Source organism: Bison bison, unplaced genomic scaffold, assembly GCF_000754665.1.
Source record: "Bison bison bison isolate TAMUID 2011002044 unplaced genomic scaffold, Bison_UMD1.0 scf7180017864256, whole genome shotgun sequence".
Classification (NCBI taxonomy): domain Eukaryota; kingdom Metazoa; phylum Chordata; class Mammalia; order Artiodactyla; family Bovidae; genus Bison; species Bison bison.
In genome coordinates this window covers 854,334-871,057 of record NW_011494828.1, presented here as the reverse complement: position 1 = coordinate 871,057, position 16,724 = coordinate 854,334, and the positions used below count along the sequence as shown (strand labels likewise).

Sequence of the window (16,724 nt, the reverse complement as noted above, 5' to 3'; positions counted from 1 at the left end):
CTCGCCTGGAAAATCCCATGGACGGAGGAGCCTGGAAGGCTGCAGTCCATGGGGTCGCTAAGAGTCAGACATGACTGAGCGACTTCACTTTCACTTTTCCTTTCATGCACTGGAGAAGGAAATGGCAACCCTCTCCAGTGTTCTTGCCTGGAGAATCCCAGGGACGGGGGAGCCTGGCGGGCTGCCGTCTATGGGGTCGCACAGAGTCAGACATGACTGAAGCAACTTAGCAGCAGCAGCAGCACACTCTAGGTTGCTTACCCAGCTTTGTCTCTCCCTCACTCTTAGGAGCCCAGCAGTGCTGAGCCCCTGACTGACAGTTACCTGCACACACTTGGTCCAGAACCCCTTTCCCTGGCTTCTTACCCTGGCCAACTCCTGTTCATCATTCACAGCTCAGCTCTGGAATATATTAGGTGATGAAAAAGCCAGGTCATCTCAACTTATCTGCTTAAAACCTCCCATGGCTCCCATTTCATACAGAGACAGCCTGAGTCTCTACAAAAGCTTATAGGTCCTTACGTGTGAAATTTCTAGACCGAAGATTGTGAACATTTCTGTGGGTCCTAAAACATATTGCAATATCGTACGTGCTCAGTCATATCCGACTGTTTGTGACCCCCATGGACTGCAGCATCTCCTGAAGTTTCTTCACTATCTCCTGAAGTTTGCTCAAACTCATGTCTACTGAGTCAGTGATGCTATCTGAATATGGTTGAAAGATGGTAAGTTGCATTTATTGGATTACCTATAAAATGGACTCTATCCAGCTCTAACCAGTTATATTATCCCTTTTGTAAAGTTTTTAACAGATGTGATGATTTTGAGTCTCCTTCCCCTGTTCTGCCTTTCTCCCCACTTACTTACAGTCTCTTTCCTTCGGTTCTTTCTCATGTTTCTGTCACATCATTTCTCTCCCAGCAACTATTGAATAATAATTCCATATCTGTACCTCTTGGGTACTGGACAACTTCCTAAGTACTTTGCTCATATTGGTTCTGTGTCTTTATTTATTTTTGGCTGTGCTCTGTCTTTGTTGCTGCACACAGGCTTTCTGTAATTGCAGGGAGCAAGGGCTACTCTCTAGTTTTGGTGTGAGGCTTCTCATTCCAGCGACTTCTCGTGTGCAGAGTGTGGGCTCTAGGGTGTGGGCTCAGTAGTTGTGACACATGGGCTTAGTCGTTCCGAGGCATGTGGAATTTTCCTTGACCAGGGATCAAACCAATGTGCCCTGCATGGACAGGCAGATTCTTAACCACTGGACCACCGGGGAAATCCCATCACATTGATTCTCAATCCACCAAGGTGGGCATTGTCCCATTTCTCAGATGAGGAAATTGCAGATCAGAGAGACTAAGTACCCCAAGCATCAGAGCCAAGACCCAAAGCCGGGTCTGTTCGGAAGCCTTTGTGCTCCCCGACACCTGCTGTCTCTTCTGGCCTGCCCAGTACACCCCATTCATCTGTCCTCGTAACCGTCACCATCATTGTCAGCCAAAACGTAGCTTTCTCTTCCTCATTTTCTCTGAGGACTCCTTATTCTCTTTGATGCTGTATTTTATTATTTCTAACATTTATTTATTTGGCTGTGTCGGTTCTTAGTTGCAGGACTCGGAATCTTCATTGCAGTATGTAGGATCTTCCATTGAGGCAAGTGTGCTTGCTTAGTTGCCTCAAGGCATGTGGGGTTTTATTAATTCCCGGATCAGGGACTGAACCCATGTCCCTTGTACTGGAAGGCAGATTCTTAACCACTGGACCACTAGGGAAGTCCTTTGATACTGTTTTGAATTATGCCTGTCCCTTTCTCTTGCTTTCTCATTAGCTCTGTCTGGTTGCTTCTTTCTCCCAAACCTCAGCCCCCCCAGCAAACTCCCTTACTGTGGGGAGCTTATCTCTGCCCTCCGCTCCTGTCCCTCCTTGTGGCAGCTCTGGCCTAAGCCCGGTGAAATAAACACTGCAGTACAGGTCTGCAGGAGTGGGGAGTCAGGAAAGGAAGAAAAGAAGTATGTGGAATTGACAGCAGAGAAGGCAGGATGGCTATGTGAGACTGTTCATGAGTGAGGAGGGTCAGGAATGTGACTGGGAGCAGGGATGAGCAAAGGAGTGCATCTGTGATTAACACAACCAAGGGTTTGGGGCTTTCATGAGTGAGGGGATTATGTGGGTTTGAAAGAGATGGGGGGGAGGGTATGATCATCCCAAGTGGGACTGGAGTCTTGGAGAAGCAGTCCAGTGGGCCCAGGGGTGGCAGAGACCTACAGGAAGAGGCCCCAGATGGGGGAAAGCAGAACTGGGCCTAAGACCAGGCCAAGTCCACAAAGTCCCCGGGGTGGTTTGGCCTTAGCCCTTGCCTCCCCCAAACCACAGTCAGGTCACAGCATCCTGCAAACCTCCCGCCTCCCCAGGCCTCTGGTACAGAGCTGGCCTCCGCAGCCAGGGTAATGCAGGACTCGATAAAGAAGATGAAGGCAGACCTGGTCCTGGGACTCCTCTGTGTCTGGACTGAGGAACTGGTGAAGGGATCTTCCCCCAGCCCACTTTGATGCCACCTCTGCCAGGGTCCTGGAGCTATTTCCTGAGAGGAAGCAGTATGCTGGCAGCGTCACACTGAAAGGCCATGTGACCCTCCCCCTCACCTGTGCCACTACAGAGCCATTATTGGCACACATTCACCCAGCCACCCACCCTCTTTACAGAGCAGTTTGCAGAAAGGTGTATGGATATAAACCACTGTCCGGGACAACCTGAAATAGGAACCAGCCCCAGCACTAGACCTGTTCCTTCAGGAGACCCTCCAACAGCAGCCTCCCTCGTTGTCCTCCCCGCCAGAACAGAGACAGACTGAGTGGGGGCCCCCTTACCGGGACACCAAAGCCCCACCCTGGCCCCGCTCCTGTGGATCTCTCACGTTTAAGTTATTTGCTCCAAACACAGCCAGCTGGGTTCATGCTGAAACCTTAGGTCTCACAAGAGTCCCAAAGAGCCACACAGCTAGGCCTCTCCACTCCAGATTCTGAAACGAGGGCCAGGAGCCTGGGGCCTCAGCGTGGCCATCAAGGAGAAGTTCTTCCCACTTGTCTTGGGAGGTCTCTGGAGTTGGGATCCCACACTCCCTGGAGCTTGGATCCACCGAGGCTCTTGCCCCCCAGCTTTCTCTCTCTGCTCTGGCAGTGGGCAGCCGGGTGAGCCAGGAACTGGAATACACCAAGGAGAAGCTGGGGGAGGAGGCTGCGTATACCTCCCAGATGTTGATACAGACCCCGCGCCAGGAGGGGGAGAACGTCCTCACGCCCGAGGCACTTGACCTCCACCTCCAGGCAGCCCTCACCGCCAGTAAAGTGCAAGTATCCCTCTATGGAAAGTGAGTCTGGCTGAGCCCCCGAGCAGCTGGGAGCGAGAGGTGCCACAGCAGGGCTGGAGCCGCAGTCGCCCTCTTCTACTGACGTCCCATGCCCCTGGCTATTGCAGGTCCTGGGATCTGAACAAAATCTGCTACAAGTCAGGAGTTCCCCTAATTGAAAATGGAATGATTGAGCGGGTGAGTCTCCTGCACTGTTCTCTGAGACAGGGTAGAGGTGGAGCCTTCTCTGCAGTAGGGGAGGTGGTGGGGGTGGAGTAGGGGGCACTGCGGGGGCAGGACTGATGTTTGGCCTGGGATGTCCCTGGCAGATGATTGAGAAGCTGTTTCCCTGCGTGATCCTCACCCCCCTCGACTGCTTCTGGGAGGGAGCCAAACTCCAAGGGGGCTCTGCCTACTTGCCGTGAGTGCCGCTGCTGCTGCTCCTGGGCCCTGCTTCATCCCCTGCCAGGACTTCCCCAACAGAAAGGAGGGATGGTGAGCAAAAGCTCACCAGAGCCTGATTACCACCCAGGCCAGGGTCAGAGCACAGGCAGCCTCAGGGCTCTCTCCTCATCCCCCTTCTCTTCACCTCCGAAGGAAAGGCAGGCCTGTCTTATTTAGATAAAACACGCAGATCTGTAAGATCTGAACAAAGGAGAAAAAAGATCCCCAGGAGAATGGATACATGTATGTGTATGGCTGAATCCCTTGTCCACCTGAAACTATCACAACATTGTTATTGGCTGTATTCCAATATAAAATCAAAAGTTTGTTGTTGGTTTTTTTTTTTTTTTTTTTTTAAGAAAAGATCCCCAGAAAGAGACTTTGCCAGGGAGAGTTAGCTAGGTGTCAACTCAGCTGCTGCCCAGGCCAGAAAGAAAACCTGTTACAGGCAGGCACCTATATGGTTATATATGAGAACCAAGGATAGACGGTTTGAGAGGGAATGAAATGGGGCTTTTGTGGGTCTTCTCCTTCTGTTAAGTACCATCTGTCTTGAGTTCTGTCTCAGCTCCTGCATCCATTCAGAGTTCACTGCAGCAACCTGCTGGACTGAGCCTCCACAGAGAGGGACAGTGAGCAGCTAGAAGTGGGGTGGGCTACCCCATGGGTCCCCTGGCAGCAGTCTGGAGGATGGGCACTGATCCCTGATCCTCACCAACCACAAGCTCTCCCTGCAGGGGCCGCCCAGACATCCAGTGGACCAACCTGGACCCAGAGCAGCTGCTGGCGGAGCTGGGCCCCTTTGCCTCCCTTGAGGGCTTCCGGGAGCTGCTAGACAAGGCACAGGTGGGCCAGGCCTACGTGGGGCGGCCCTGTCTGCACCCTGACGACCTCCACTGCCCACCCAGTGCCCCTAACCATCACAGCAGGCAGGTGGGTTCCAGCCAGGTCTGCTGGGGAAAGGTTATTTCCTTCCCTTTCCCCTCGTGTTCCCCTGTTCCTGGAGACAGCAGACTGCTCTATGCTCTGCCCCATATTTCCTGGACACTGTTACCCTCTCCACACTGCACTCAACACCTAGAGTTTTCCATTCCCATTCAGCTCTCCTAAGGACCCAAGTAGCATATGAATCCCTTTGGCTTTTTCTAAGCCCAGAAAGGCTGGACTTCATCAAAACACATGTGTACAGAGAGACAAGACAAATTAGATAAGCATGGGTGTCATACCTGGTTTCCTGAGTGTCTTTGCGGCCCTGTGAATGTGGACCTTTTCCCAAAACCACCAAAGTTCAGCCAGCTCCTCCCTGCAGCCTGTTTCTAGGCCTCTGCTCCCTCTTGTGGCCTCCTCCCTGCCAGACTCTAGCTGTTCGCTTACAGGGCGGGCAAGAGGCTCAGCACAACAGATATACACCCCAGGCCCACAGAGCTCTGTGGCAAGCATGGTTCCTGGAGGTGCCCACCCAGAGACACCTGGTTACCCACAAGTAGGGCCTGGAGTAATGAGCTTCTCTCCACCCGCTCCAGGCTCCCAACGTGGCTCAGGAGTTGAGTGGGGGCTGCCATGGCTTCTCCCACAAGTTTATGCACTGGCAGGAGGAGCTGCTGCTGGGAGGCATGGCCAGAGACCCCCAAGGACAGCTGCTGAGGTAGGACCGCCCCCCGGGGAGTTGCCAAGGGGATGCCCCAGGCATGGGGAGCCACACCCTGATGCCAGGCAGCTCTGGCAAATGCCCCTTGCACATGCCCTCCTGGTCGTTGAGACCAGCCCTGACTCCTGCTTCTCCTATACCACTGCCAGGGCAGAGGCCCTGCAGAGCACCTTCCTGCTAATGAGCCCCCGCCAGCTCTACGAGCACTTCCGAGGTGACTACCAGACGCATGACATCGGCTGGAGCGAGGAGCAGGCCAGCACGGTCCTTCAGGCCTGGCAGCGACGCTTTGTGCAGGTCAGTGTGGAGCCAACGAGTGCAGCACCCGAGGCCGCTGCTTCCTCCTGCGCCTCACACCACCCTGTCTCTCCAGCTGGCCCAGGAGGCCCTGCCCGAGAACGCATCCCAGCAGATCCACGCCTTCTCCTCTACCACCCTGGACGACATCCTGCACGCCTTCTCTGAAGTCAGCGCTGCCCGTGTGGTGGGGGGCTACCTGCTCATGGTGGGTCCTCTTGGCGCCTTGCCCCCTACCACCAGCCCCACCTGGGAGCCCCCATCCCAGACTGCCCTCTCTCCCTACAGCTAGCCTATGCCTGTGTGACAATGCTGCGGTGGGACTGTGCCCAGTCCCAGGGTGCAGTGGGCCTCGCTGGTGTGCTGCTGGTGGCCCTGGCAGTGGCCTCGGGCCTGGGGCTCTGTGCCCTGTTGGGCATCGCCTTCAACGCTGCCACTACCCAGGTAGGCCAGGTCTGCAGGCAGACTTGGGGCCCACAGCCCGGGCTGCTCAGATCCTCCAACTGCCTGCCCCCATGCCCCTCCAGGTGCTGCCTTTCTTGGCACTGGGCATCGGCGTGGACGACATATTCCTGCTGGCACACGCCTTCACAGAGGCTCCACCTGGCAGCCCTCTCCAGGTGAGGCCTCGTCCTCCTGCCTGGGTTCATCCCAGGCCGTGCTGCTGAGGGCCTCAGAGCCTCTTGGTTTAAGCGACTTGGGCTGGTAATAAGCCTCTCTGCGCCTCTCTTCCTCACCTGTAAACAGGGGTAATCACAGTTAGCGTGGTAAGGGTTGTGGTGAGGATCGGTAATTTGAGTGCTTAGAACAGGGCAATAAACGTCAGCTGCTGTGTGGTTCCTGCCCCTCCCCTGCCGTCCTTCACTCGGCCTTGTCCTGGCAGGAGCGCACGGGGGAGTGTCTGCGACGCACAGGCACCAGTGTCACACTCACATCCATCAACAATATGGTTGCCTTCTTCATGGCCGCCCTAGTTCCCATCCCTGCACTGCGGGCCTTCTCCTTGCAGGTGAGGCCTCACCCATGGCTCGGGGCCCAGGCTCGGGTGGGCATGGAGCCTAGTGGGCTTCATCCAGGTTTTGTGCCCCTCCTGTCCACCCCACAGGCAGCCATAGTGGTGGGCTGCAACTTTGCAGCCGTGATGCTTGTCTTCCCAGCGGTCCTCAGCCTGGACCTGCGGCGGCGCCACTGCCGGCGCCTGGATGTGCTCTGCTGCTTCTCTAGGTACCCGTGTCCCACCGGGCCGTCCCTCCTGAGCCCCATCCCATCCTGTCCCCTTGGCACCATTTCCAGACCCCCGCCCCCTCTCTGCCTCTTCCAGCCCCTGCTCTGCTCGGGTGATTCAGATTCTGCCCCAGGAGCTGGGGAATGGGACGGTACCAGTGGGTGTTGCCCACCTGACTGCCACGGTTCAAGCCTTTGCCCACTGTGAAGCCAGCAGCCAACATGTGGTCACCATCTTGCCTCCCCAAGCCCAGCTGGTGCCGCCACCTTCTGACCCTTTGGGCTCTGAGCTCTTCAGCCCAGGAGGGTCCACACGGGACCTTCTAGGGCAGGAGGAGGGGACAGGGCAGAAGGCAGCCTGCAAGTCCCTGCCCTGTGCCCGCTGGAATCTTGCCCATTTTGCCCGCTCTCAGTTTGCACCCTTGTTGCTCCAGTCCCACACCAAGGTAAGCCTCCAGGCCCGGGCAGCTTGAGGCGGGACGCGGCACAGACTTCTTAGATGTCTCTGGGCCTCCAGCTTAGTCGCCTTTCCCCACAGGCTGTAGTACTGGTACTTTTTGGGGCTCTCCTGGGCCTGAGCCTCTATGGAGCGACCTTGGTGCAGGACGGTCTGGCCCTGACTGATGTGGTGCCGCGCGGCACCAAGGAGCATGCCTTCCTGAGCGCCCAGCTCAGGTACTTCTCTCTGTATGAGGTGGCTCTGGTGACACAGGGTGGCTTTGACTACGCCCACTCCCAACGAGCCCTCTTTGATCTGCACCAGCGCTTCAGTTCCCTCAAGGCTGTGCTGCCCCCACCGGCCACCCAGGCACCCCGCACCTGGCTGCACTACTACCGCAGCTGGCTACAGGGTGAGAGGCGAGGAGGCGGGCAGGGAGGGTGCGGCCGGCAGGATCCCCCAGAGCCCACAGGCCAATTGGACCCCTTCCCCGTCCTCTGCCAGGAATCCAGGCTGCGTTTGACCAGGACTGGGCTTCTGGGCGCATCACCCGCCACTCATACCGCAATGGCTCTGAGGATGGGGCCCCGGCATACAAGCTGCTCGTCCAGACCGGGGATGCCCAGGAGCCTCTAGATTTCAGCCAGGTTGGAAGAGGACTGGAGGGCAGGGGAGCACAGAGGGGCTCCAGGCCCCGTGGGCCCAGCCTTAACCCCCTCTGCCTCTGCAGCTGACCACCAAGAAGCTGGTGGACAAGGAAGGGCTGATCCCACCCGAGCTCTTCTACATGGGGCTGACTGTGTGGGTGAGCAGTGACCCCCTGGGTCTGGCAGCCTCACAGGCCAACTTCTATCCCCCACCTCCTGAGTGGCTGCATGACAAGTATGACACCACGGGGGAGAATCTTCGCAGTGAGTCCCGGGGGAGCCCGAACTGCCTGGGCCCAGGCCCACACAGGCCCTCCCCTGAAGCCCTGCCCACTGCTGCCCGAGCTCACCGGCCACCCCTCCGTCCCCTCCCTCCACAGTCCCGGCGGCCCAGCCCTTGGAGTTTGCCCAGTTCCCCTTCCTCCTGCGCGGCCTCCAGAAGACTGCAGACTTCGTGGAGGCCATTGAGGGGGCCCGGGCAGCGTGTGCTGAGGCCAGCCAGGCCGGGGTGCATGCCTACCCCAGCGGCTCCCCCTTCCTCTTCTGGGAGCAGTACCTGGGCCTGCGGCGCTGCTTCCTGCTGGCAGTCTGCATCCTGCTGCTGTGTACTTTCCTCGTCTGTGCCCTGCTGCTGCTCAACCCCTGGACGGCTGCGCTCATAGTGAGTCTTGCAGGAGTGGGGCTAGAGGGACCCATAGCTCCCCCACCTGCCCCGCCCAGGAGCCCTGGGTGAGCCCTGCCCTGCCCAGGAGCCCTGGGTGAGCCCTGCCCTCCCCAGGTACTGGTCCTGGCGATGATGACTGTGGAGCTCTTTGGCATCATGGGTTTCCTGGGCATCAAGCTGAGTGCCATCCCGGTGGTGATTCTTGTGGCCTCCATAGGCATCGGTGTCGAGTTCACCGTCCACGTGGCTCTGGTGAGCACAGGCACTAGGAGGGGGCGGGCCAGCTGATTCCATTTTCAACAAACAGTGTGTGCTCAGTACTGGGGAGATGAGAGCAATACATACACACTTTACCTTCAAGAAGGCAATGGCACCCCACTCCAGTACTTTTGCCTGGAAAATCCCATGGACGTCCATGGGGTGGCTAAGAATCGGACATGACTGAGCGACTTCACTCACTCACTTTACCTTCAAGAGTGTAGAGATAATAAACAAGTAAATAAATAAATAGCCATTTCAGCAGAGAGGAGAGACAAAGGCCTGACCAGAATGGGATGAGGACAGAATGGCAGGTGAGAAAATGAGAACTAACAGTTATTTTGGATGGATTTACTGTGAATCAGGGAGATGGGGTGGTAGCTAGGTGACAGTAAGCATAAGGCGAGATCTTCCAGCACAGAGGTGCAGATCACAGGTGGGCTGGCCTCTCCCACAGCTTCGTGTTCTCCGGCAGAAGAGGGGTGGCAGTGGGGTGGGGGCAGTGGACCGTTGGGAGCTCTAACACAAACCTGGCCAGACCCCACAAACAGCTTCCTTCATTCTTCCCCCATAAAATCCTTATTTTTCTGATTATAAGAACAACATACTCCTTGGGGGACAAGTCAGCATGCAGAAAAATACCCAGAAAGAATCAGAAAGCCTCTGAAATGCCACCCTGAGAAGTATCCATCCTTCTAGACCAGGCATCAGCAAACTTTTTCTGAAAAGAATCAGTAATATTTTAGGCTTGTCAGGCCATATGGTCTTTCTACCAGTGTAGCACAAGAGCAGCCATAGATGATAGGTGCTGAATGGGTGTGGCCGGGTTTCAACAAAACTTTATTTACCAAAACATGGGACAGGGTATAGATGGCCAACCTAGTCTGAAAGAAAGTGAAAGTGAATGTCGCTCAGTCATGTCCAACTCTTTGCCACCCCATGGACTATACAATCCATAGAATTCTCCAGGCCAGAATACTGGAGTGGCTTCAGTTCTCCAGGGAAACTTCCCAACCCAGGAATCGAACAGGGTCTCCTGCATTGCAGGAGGATTCACCAGCTGAGCTAGATGAATGAGACAGAGATGTCTAGAACAGGTTGGGCTTCCCTTGTGGCTCAGCTGGTAAAGAATCTCCCTGCAATGTGGGAGACCTGGGTTCCATCTCTGGGTTGGGAAGATCCCCTGAAGGAAGGCATGGCAACCCACTCCAATATTCTTACCTGGAGAATCCCCATGTACAGAGGAGCCTGGTGGACTACAGTCCATGGAGTCCCAAAGAGTCAGACACAACTGAGCGGCTAAGCACACAGCCCATCTCACTCATCTATACAGGGTTACCTACATGGACTTGTGCTTGGGTCTTGCGCAGTTCCCAGGAACTCAGTTCACCTGGCTGCCTGTGGGCCAGGCATGAGTGAGCCCTGGGGACACAGATGAGCTGGCCGTGGTTGGTCAAGGAGCAGCTCCAGGACCACTTTGTTCCCCCAGGGCTTCCTGACCGCTCAGGGTAGCCGGAACCTGCGGGCTGCCCGGGCCCTGGAGCGCACATTTGCTCCAGTGACCGATGGGGCCATCTCCACGTTGCTAGGTCTGCTCATGCTTGCTGGCTCCAACTTTGACTTCATCGTAAGGTAGGGGAGGGCTCAGGGCAAGGAGGCAGGGCTGGCCTGCACTGGATACAGGACCTGACCCGGCTGACCCCTCTTTAACACCCCCAGGTACTTCTTTGTGGTGCTGACAATACTTACACTCCTGGGCCTCCTCCATGGGCTCGTGCTGCTGCCGGTACTGCTGTCCATCCTGGGCCCCCCACCAGAGGTGACCACACCATCCTGCTCCCAGCCCACGGGGTGGGGTGGGATAGAACCAAAACAAAACACCCTCAGTGGCCAACAGACAGGGCTCAACTCACAGGACCCCTTCCCCATGAAGTACCACCAGCTGAAGTTAGCAGCCTCCCCTTTTGCCCAGACATCATGTCCCTGCCCTCCAGCCCTCCTAACTTCTTCTTGAGACCCACCTTAGCCTTTAGGTGCAGGATTGGCCCCTGGTCTCAACATCCTGTCCCTTGTTAGCTCTTGTCTCCTGCTGAAGCCACCAAAGACCCCAGCTTCCCAACCAGGAAGTTGCAGAAGGGGGCTGAGTCCCCAGTAGCCCCCAGGCTCACTGGGGCTGCTGTTTCCCCCCAGGTGGTACAGATGTACAAGGAGAGCGCAGAGGTCCTGAGCCCCCCAGCTCCGCAGGGAGGAGGGCTCAGGTGGGGGGTACCCTCCACCCTGCCCCAGAGCTTTGCCAGAGTGACTACCTCCATGACTGTGGCCCTCCACCCACCCCCACTGCCTGGTGCCTACATCCACCCAGCCTCTGAGGAGCCTACTTGGTTGCCTGCTGCCACACCAGCTGCCAATGGCCCCAGCAACCTCGGGCCTAGGGGACTGTGTCCAGCCACGGGGTGAAAGAGCAGCCAAAGCATGGAGACCCCATTCAGGCCACATGAAGTCATTGGGAAGCAGTGGGGCATTGCTGAAGACAGGGCGGACTCCTGGGGAGCCCTGCTGCTGCTGCCACCTCATTCCCTCCCCTGATGGGGCCATTGGAGACCTCCCCGAAATCCACACAAAGCCGCCACTGTCTAGGCCGTGAGCAGCCTTGCATGCCCGGCTCTGGGCATGGGCCTGGGCCTCTGTCTGGGTGGGGTAAAAGCCAGCACTTAAGGCTGCAGTGCAGCCCAGACCCCCCTTCCCCCCGACACTGCTGCCCCCAGCAGACCAAGCCTCAGGGATCGTTAGCACCCTTTGCTGGGCCTGGTCCCCGCTGCTTGGTGACCCCTGAGGAGGCGCTCTGTATCCCCGCCAATCTCTCACCACATAAATTATTTATATGGAGATGTTTATTTTTGTAGTTTGGATGTTAGCTATGCTGAAAGTTTTATTTTTAAAAGAGTGAAATATATTCTATGTGAACTCATCTCAATTGAGGTTGGTGCTTTGTGTTTGTATAGCTGTGAGTTTGCACACACAAGTGTCAGGGCCTGAGGTCCTAGCCCTCTAGTCCTCCGTGTGTTTATTCGCCTGACAAGTGAAGATGATGTGCGGCAAATGCATTGGTCACATACTTGGTAACATGGTCTGGCTGAAGTGCTCAGTACACAAAATGCTCCAAATGTTTTTGGTGTCAAAACCCTACTGTGCAGCTTTCAGAGCCATCATAATCCAGCCTGGCGTTCCTCTCCAGATTCATCGGCCAGCTCCTGTTTCAGCAGCCTGGGGGGATGGACAGAGGGACACAGTCAGGCAACAGGTGAGAGGTGAAGTGGGAGCAGATGAATGAAGTGGCCAAGGGAATTCTCTGGTAGTCCTGTGGTGAAGACCCAGTGCTCTCATTGCCAGGGGCCTGGGTTGATCCCTGGTTGGGGAATTAAGATCCCACAAGGCTCTGGACGTGACCAAAAAAAAAAAAAGTGGCCAATTGAAACAGAGATGGGGGTGTGTTTTAGGAGTTTTGTGCCCAGACCAATCTCCAAGGCAGAGGCCTGTGCAAGTAAGTAGTCAGCATGGCGCCCCAGAGGCATCTTTGTCCAGACAGCAGAGGATCCGCAGGGCCACTGTAGAAACTGAGGCACTAGCAGCCTGTGTTGCTGTTGTTTAGTTGCTCAGTCATGTCTGACTCTGCGACCCCATGGACTGCAGCATGTCAGACTTCTCTGTCCACTATCTCCCTGAGTCTGCTCAAACTCTTGTCCATTGAGTTGGTGATACATCCAACCATCTCATTCTGGGTCACCCACTTCTGCCCTCAATCTTTCCCCGCATCAGTATCTTTTCCAAGGAGTCCGCTCTTCACATCAGATGGCTAAAGTATTGGAACTTTAGCTTCAACATCAGTCCTTCCAATGAATATTCAGGATTGATTTCATTTAGGATTGACTGGTCCTTGCAGACCAAGGGACTCGAGAGTCTTCACCAACACCACGGACAAAAGCATCAGTTCTTTGGCACTCAGCCTTCTTTATGGTCCATCTCTCACATCTGTACATGACTACTGGAAAAACCATAGTTTGACAAGCAACCAGTGAGGTGCTATCTTCAAGCTGTTTGCTTGTAAAGGTTGAACAATCCCATTGTACAGAGGTCTGGATGATTCTGGCCACACCCCCGGGTGTAGTCTCATCTGATGGATGGGAGGGAGAGGTCTTTCAGTGCCTTTCTCCAATTATCCCAGGGCTCAGTCTCAGCTGACACACATACACACTCTGGGTTCCAGGCACACACTCACCAGGAACAATCCCACCCCCAGAGCACTGCCTTCTCACACCCCACCCCACCCCACCAAGCCAAAGGCCGGAAAATCATGTTCTGACCTAACGTTAGGAGTGAAGAGGGGAGACACCTACTGCAGCTGAATCAACACTGAATCAAAAAAGAGAAGGTGGTTGGCTTGGAACCAAGGGTAGGGGGTGCATCCGGTATGCCCAAGAGATAGACCCTGGATTTGGGTCCAGTGGTGTTTGGGTCACTATGGAGCGGCTTTGAGGTAGAGCAGGAGAGCTCACCAGGCTGTAACGGTGCAAAAGATGTCGTCACCCCCCACCCCCAGTTCCACTTACCAGCTGAGTGAGCTGGAAAAATCAGACATCCTCTCTGAGCCTCAGCATCTTCATCTGTGAAATGGAAGATTACAGTCCATTTTGTAGGCTGCTGGTTTTTCCTTTTAGGATTGTAAATGAAATATTCATGTAAGAAATGGCCTGGCTTCTCATAGGTGCTCTCTCTTGTTGTAGTTTGTGATATTTTTAGCTATGTTGAAAGTCTGTGCTCGGATCAAATGCTTAGTGAATAAACCTAAAACACTGAACGGTGTCGTGATACGGCACTAGCTGAAGGATTCCAGCCAACTGGAGCTGGACCGCCCCAGGAATAGTCAGTTCCAGGGCACTGACCACAGCCAGTCTTGGGGACAAGTCCCAGTGTTTGCAGGGCAAACCACCCTGTGTGGCACTGTACATTACTCAGCCCTCTAACTTCAACACCATTTCATGGCTCCCCATTGCTGATAATAATAAGATCAAAGCCAAGTCCTTTCCAGGCCTAACTGGATCTAGCCTCTGCCATCTTCCCAGCTCTCTCAAGACAGCTAATGGCCAGATGCACACCCTCATTCAGACACACCACACCCTACTCCAGACAGGCTGAATTACTTTCGATGTTCACCTCCCACGACTTCACAAAGGCTATTCGAGAACTCGTTTCCACCTCCCATTCACTGGAACTATCCTTCCAGACAAGTTGGATGCCGTTTCCTCCCAAAGGAGTGGTGACGGCAGGGGTCTGCGGGTATGAAATGACAGGGCTTTAACCTCACCCTCGGTGAGGAAGCGTCGGTTTCCTGGGGGACCCGCAAAGAGAGAGCTGCAGCCCTGAGGTGCCCACAGCGCCGCCCAGCCCGGCCGGTGAGTGGCGTCACCCAGCGGCGGAGCCGCCTGCGATTTGCATACCCATAGTGCACCACGAAAAGACGATTTCACGCGCTTGAATTCCAGCCCCACGGGGGTTTGTCCACTGTTGGAGGGGACAGTACCTGTTAGAAACCTACGGTCTGTGCAAATTCCGCTCAAGGTGCCCAAACCGCGCGGGAGCGGAGCAACCATAACTGTACAGAGTGTTACATTGCTCTGGGAGGTTCCAAGCGAAACTGTGAAAGTATACTCTGGTTTCTCTTCAGATCGTATAAATCTTTCGCCTTTTACTAAAGATTTCCGTGGAGAGGAACAATTCTGAGTCTTTACCCAATTTTTTGAGGCCTCGTTTTTTAACGAGGCTACATTTTCTGCGGTTAAAAGTTAGAATTCATCAGCTGTCACAGTTTATGAAGGAAAATTTTGGTTCCTTCAATCTGTGTTCGAAGTACGGCGTTTTGGGGTTTTTTTTGCGTGTTTTACTTGTGTCACAATTTTGCACTAAATCGTTTAGAAGCTTGCAGGTGAAATGGAAAAGTTATTGGTTGTTTTTCATTTGATAAAGCGCCAAAGATTTCGCAGATGGCGCTTAAGGTAGAGACACAGCTAGACATAGAAGACGTAGGTTCAATCCCTGGATCCGGAAGATCCATTGGAGAAGGGAATGACAGCTAATTTCGATATTTATGTGTGTAGAATCCTTAAGACGGAAGAGCCTGGCAGATAGCAATCCATAGTGTCGGACACGGCTGGAGCGACTAAAACACGCGAGCCTATAGGAAGAGGGTAAACGTAGTAATTCTCTCTCACCAGCCCACTCCTAGGGGATTTTCCCCACTCAGGATTGAACCCAGGCCGTCCATATTGCAGGCGCATTCTTTACGGTCTGAACCACCAGGGAGGTCCCGTCAGATTACCTGGTTACTTTCCCAGAGGTTATCTGAGGAAAAAATTAGCTGAGGCATTCTGGTTATGACTTATTCAGACTGTGTCTGTTCAACACTCACTCAATGCCACTTTTCCATTCTAAACCTTTCCGTTAAGGAGTTTAATTTTTTGGTGGAACCAAGAACTTAAGAAGAAAAAAAGGAGATAATACATAATCTCTGATAAGTGCCCTACAGAAACAGCATTATGAGAGAACAAGGCTAGCTACCAAATGTGTCCTCTTGTCCCTAGAGCTACATCCTCTTTAGGGGAAATCACCTAGGCCTGTGGATTTTAGTGAAAGTTGCTCAGTCGTGTCCAACTTTTTGTGACCCCGTGGACTGTAGCCCTCCAGGCTCCTCTGTCCATGGAATTCTCCAGGCAAGAATATTGGAGTGGGTTGCCTTTTTTTTTCCAGGGGGATCCTTCCCAACCAGAGATTGAATCCAGGTCCCCTGCATTGCAGGTGGCCCCTTTACCATCCGAACCACCAGGGAAGTGACTTTTAAGTGATTATCATCTCATACTCGGTGTCCTCCAAATTCACAGCCATTAGCAGATCCCACCGACTCCATATTCATATTCATATGTGTGCTTCGTGCAAACACATTTTACCTCCTCAAATGTTACCAAGCTAAGAGCAAGGAAAACTTTTTCTCCCAATATTATCTTTTCTTTCAGCAAAAGGAATCATGCTCTGCTTGGTCTGCATTGTGCTTTGCTCACCAAAGACCATGGATTTTTTTAAAATATCACTGTAAGGACTATACCATAGTTAATTTAACCAGCCCTCTAAATTAAACCAGGCCTCCAGGACTTACAGCTTTTCTTCTTCAGTTTTCATTATCTAAGGTAGTATTAAGGGTAATCACATTTTCAGTCTTGAGAAATACAATAACAAATAACTTTTTAACCCATTTACAACATATTTTTATGTAAAATCCATGAGAAAGAAGAATAACTATTTTTTTCCCAAATAATCAACTAAGGACTTCCCTGGGGGTCCAGTGGTTAAGACTCCGCATTTCCACTGCAGGGGGCACCAGTTTAAATTAAAAGATCCCTGGTCAGGGATGCCGCAAGTCCAGAGGCACAGCCAAAATAAAGTCAGTCCCTAATTTCATATTTATAGTATCTTATTGGAATAAAATAATATTTAAATAAGAAAGCAAAGTCATCACTGAATATTTACAGAGCACTGATTATGTGTCAGGGACTGGGGAAGTAGAAATGAATTAGGCTCCACTCCTGGCCCCAGAGATCTTTCTTCAGGGAGATCTGGATCCTCAGGAAGACAAAATACACAACAAATGAAAGGACAGCAGGAGAGCATGGGGAGTCCTCAATAACCAAGAGAGGAAATCCAGGGATAGAATG

General features: G+C 53.7%; 1 protein-coding gene and 1 long non-coding RNA gene across 4 annotated transcripts in view; one reads left to right on the top strand and one right to left on the bottom strand.

Annotated features, from left to right (window-relative positions):
• PTCH2 (patched 2) overlaps positions 1-11,938 on the top strand; it is a 16,134-nt gene extending 4,196 nt beyond the window's left edge. For 2 of the 3 annotated variants that reach the window (XM_010847824.1, XM_010847823.1), the window contains exons 3-22: positions 3,175-3,364; positions 3,472-3,541; positions 3,673-3,764; positions 4,525-4,720; positions 5,311-5,432; positions 5,585-5,732; positions 5,809-5,940; positions 6,021-6,176; positions 6,260-6,352; positions 6,616-6,741; positions 6,838-6,956; positions 7,054-7,402; positions 7,495-7,807; positions 7,900-8,042; positions 8,126-8,306; positions 8,423-8,703; positions 8,821-8,958; positions 10,454-10,596; positions 10,684-10,783; positions 11,155-11,938. In XM_010847824.1, the coding sequence (XP_010846126.1) occupies positions 3,175-3,364; positions 3,472-3,541; positions 3,673-3,764; positions 4,525-4,720; positions 5,311-5,432; positions 5,585-5,732; positions 5,809-5,940; positions 6,021-6,176; positions 6,260-6,352; positions 6,616-6,741; positions 6,838-6,956; positions 7,054-7,402; positions 7,495-7,807; positions 7,900-8,042; positions 8,126-8,306; positions 8,423-8,703; positions 8,821-8,958; positions 10,454-10,596; positions 10,684-10,783; positions 11,155-11,421 (3,359 nt within the window). In that variant the 3' untranslated portion in view covers positions 11,422-11,938. The remainder of the gene's footprint in view (positions 1-3,174; positions 3,365-3,471; positions 3,542-3,672; positions 3,765-4,524; positions 4,721-5,310; positions 5,433-5,584; positions 5,733-5,808; positions 5,941-6,020; positions 6,177-6,259; positions 6,353-6,615; positions 6,742-6,837; positions 6,957-7,053; positions 7,403-7,494; positions 7,808-7,899; positions 8,043-8,125; positions 8,307-8,422; positions 8,704-8,820; positions 8,959-10,453; positions 10,597-10,683; positions 10,784-11,154) is intronic. The other variant, XM_010847822.1, reaches the window with a different exon arrangement.
• A 79-nt stretch (positions 11,939-12,017) lies between these two features.
• On the bottom strand, positions 12,018-14,407 carry LOC104994310. The gene is made up of 3 exons (XR_825933.1): positions 14,327-14,407; positions 13,572-13,672; positions 12,018-12,228 (listed from the first exon to the last, which is right to left on the bottom strand). It is a non-coding gene; the product is annotated as an uncharacterized LOC104994310 (long non-coding RNA).
• Between the last annotated feature and the right edge of the window lie 2,317 nt (positions 14,408-16,724).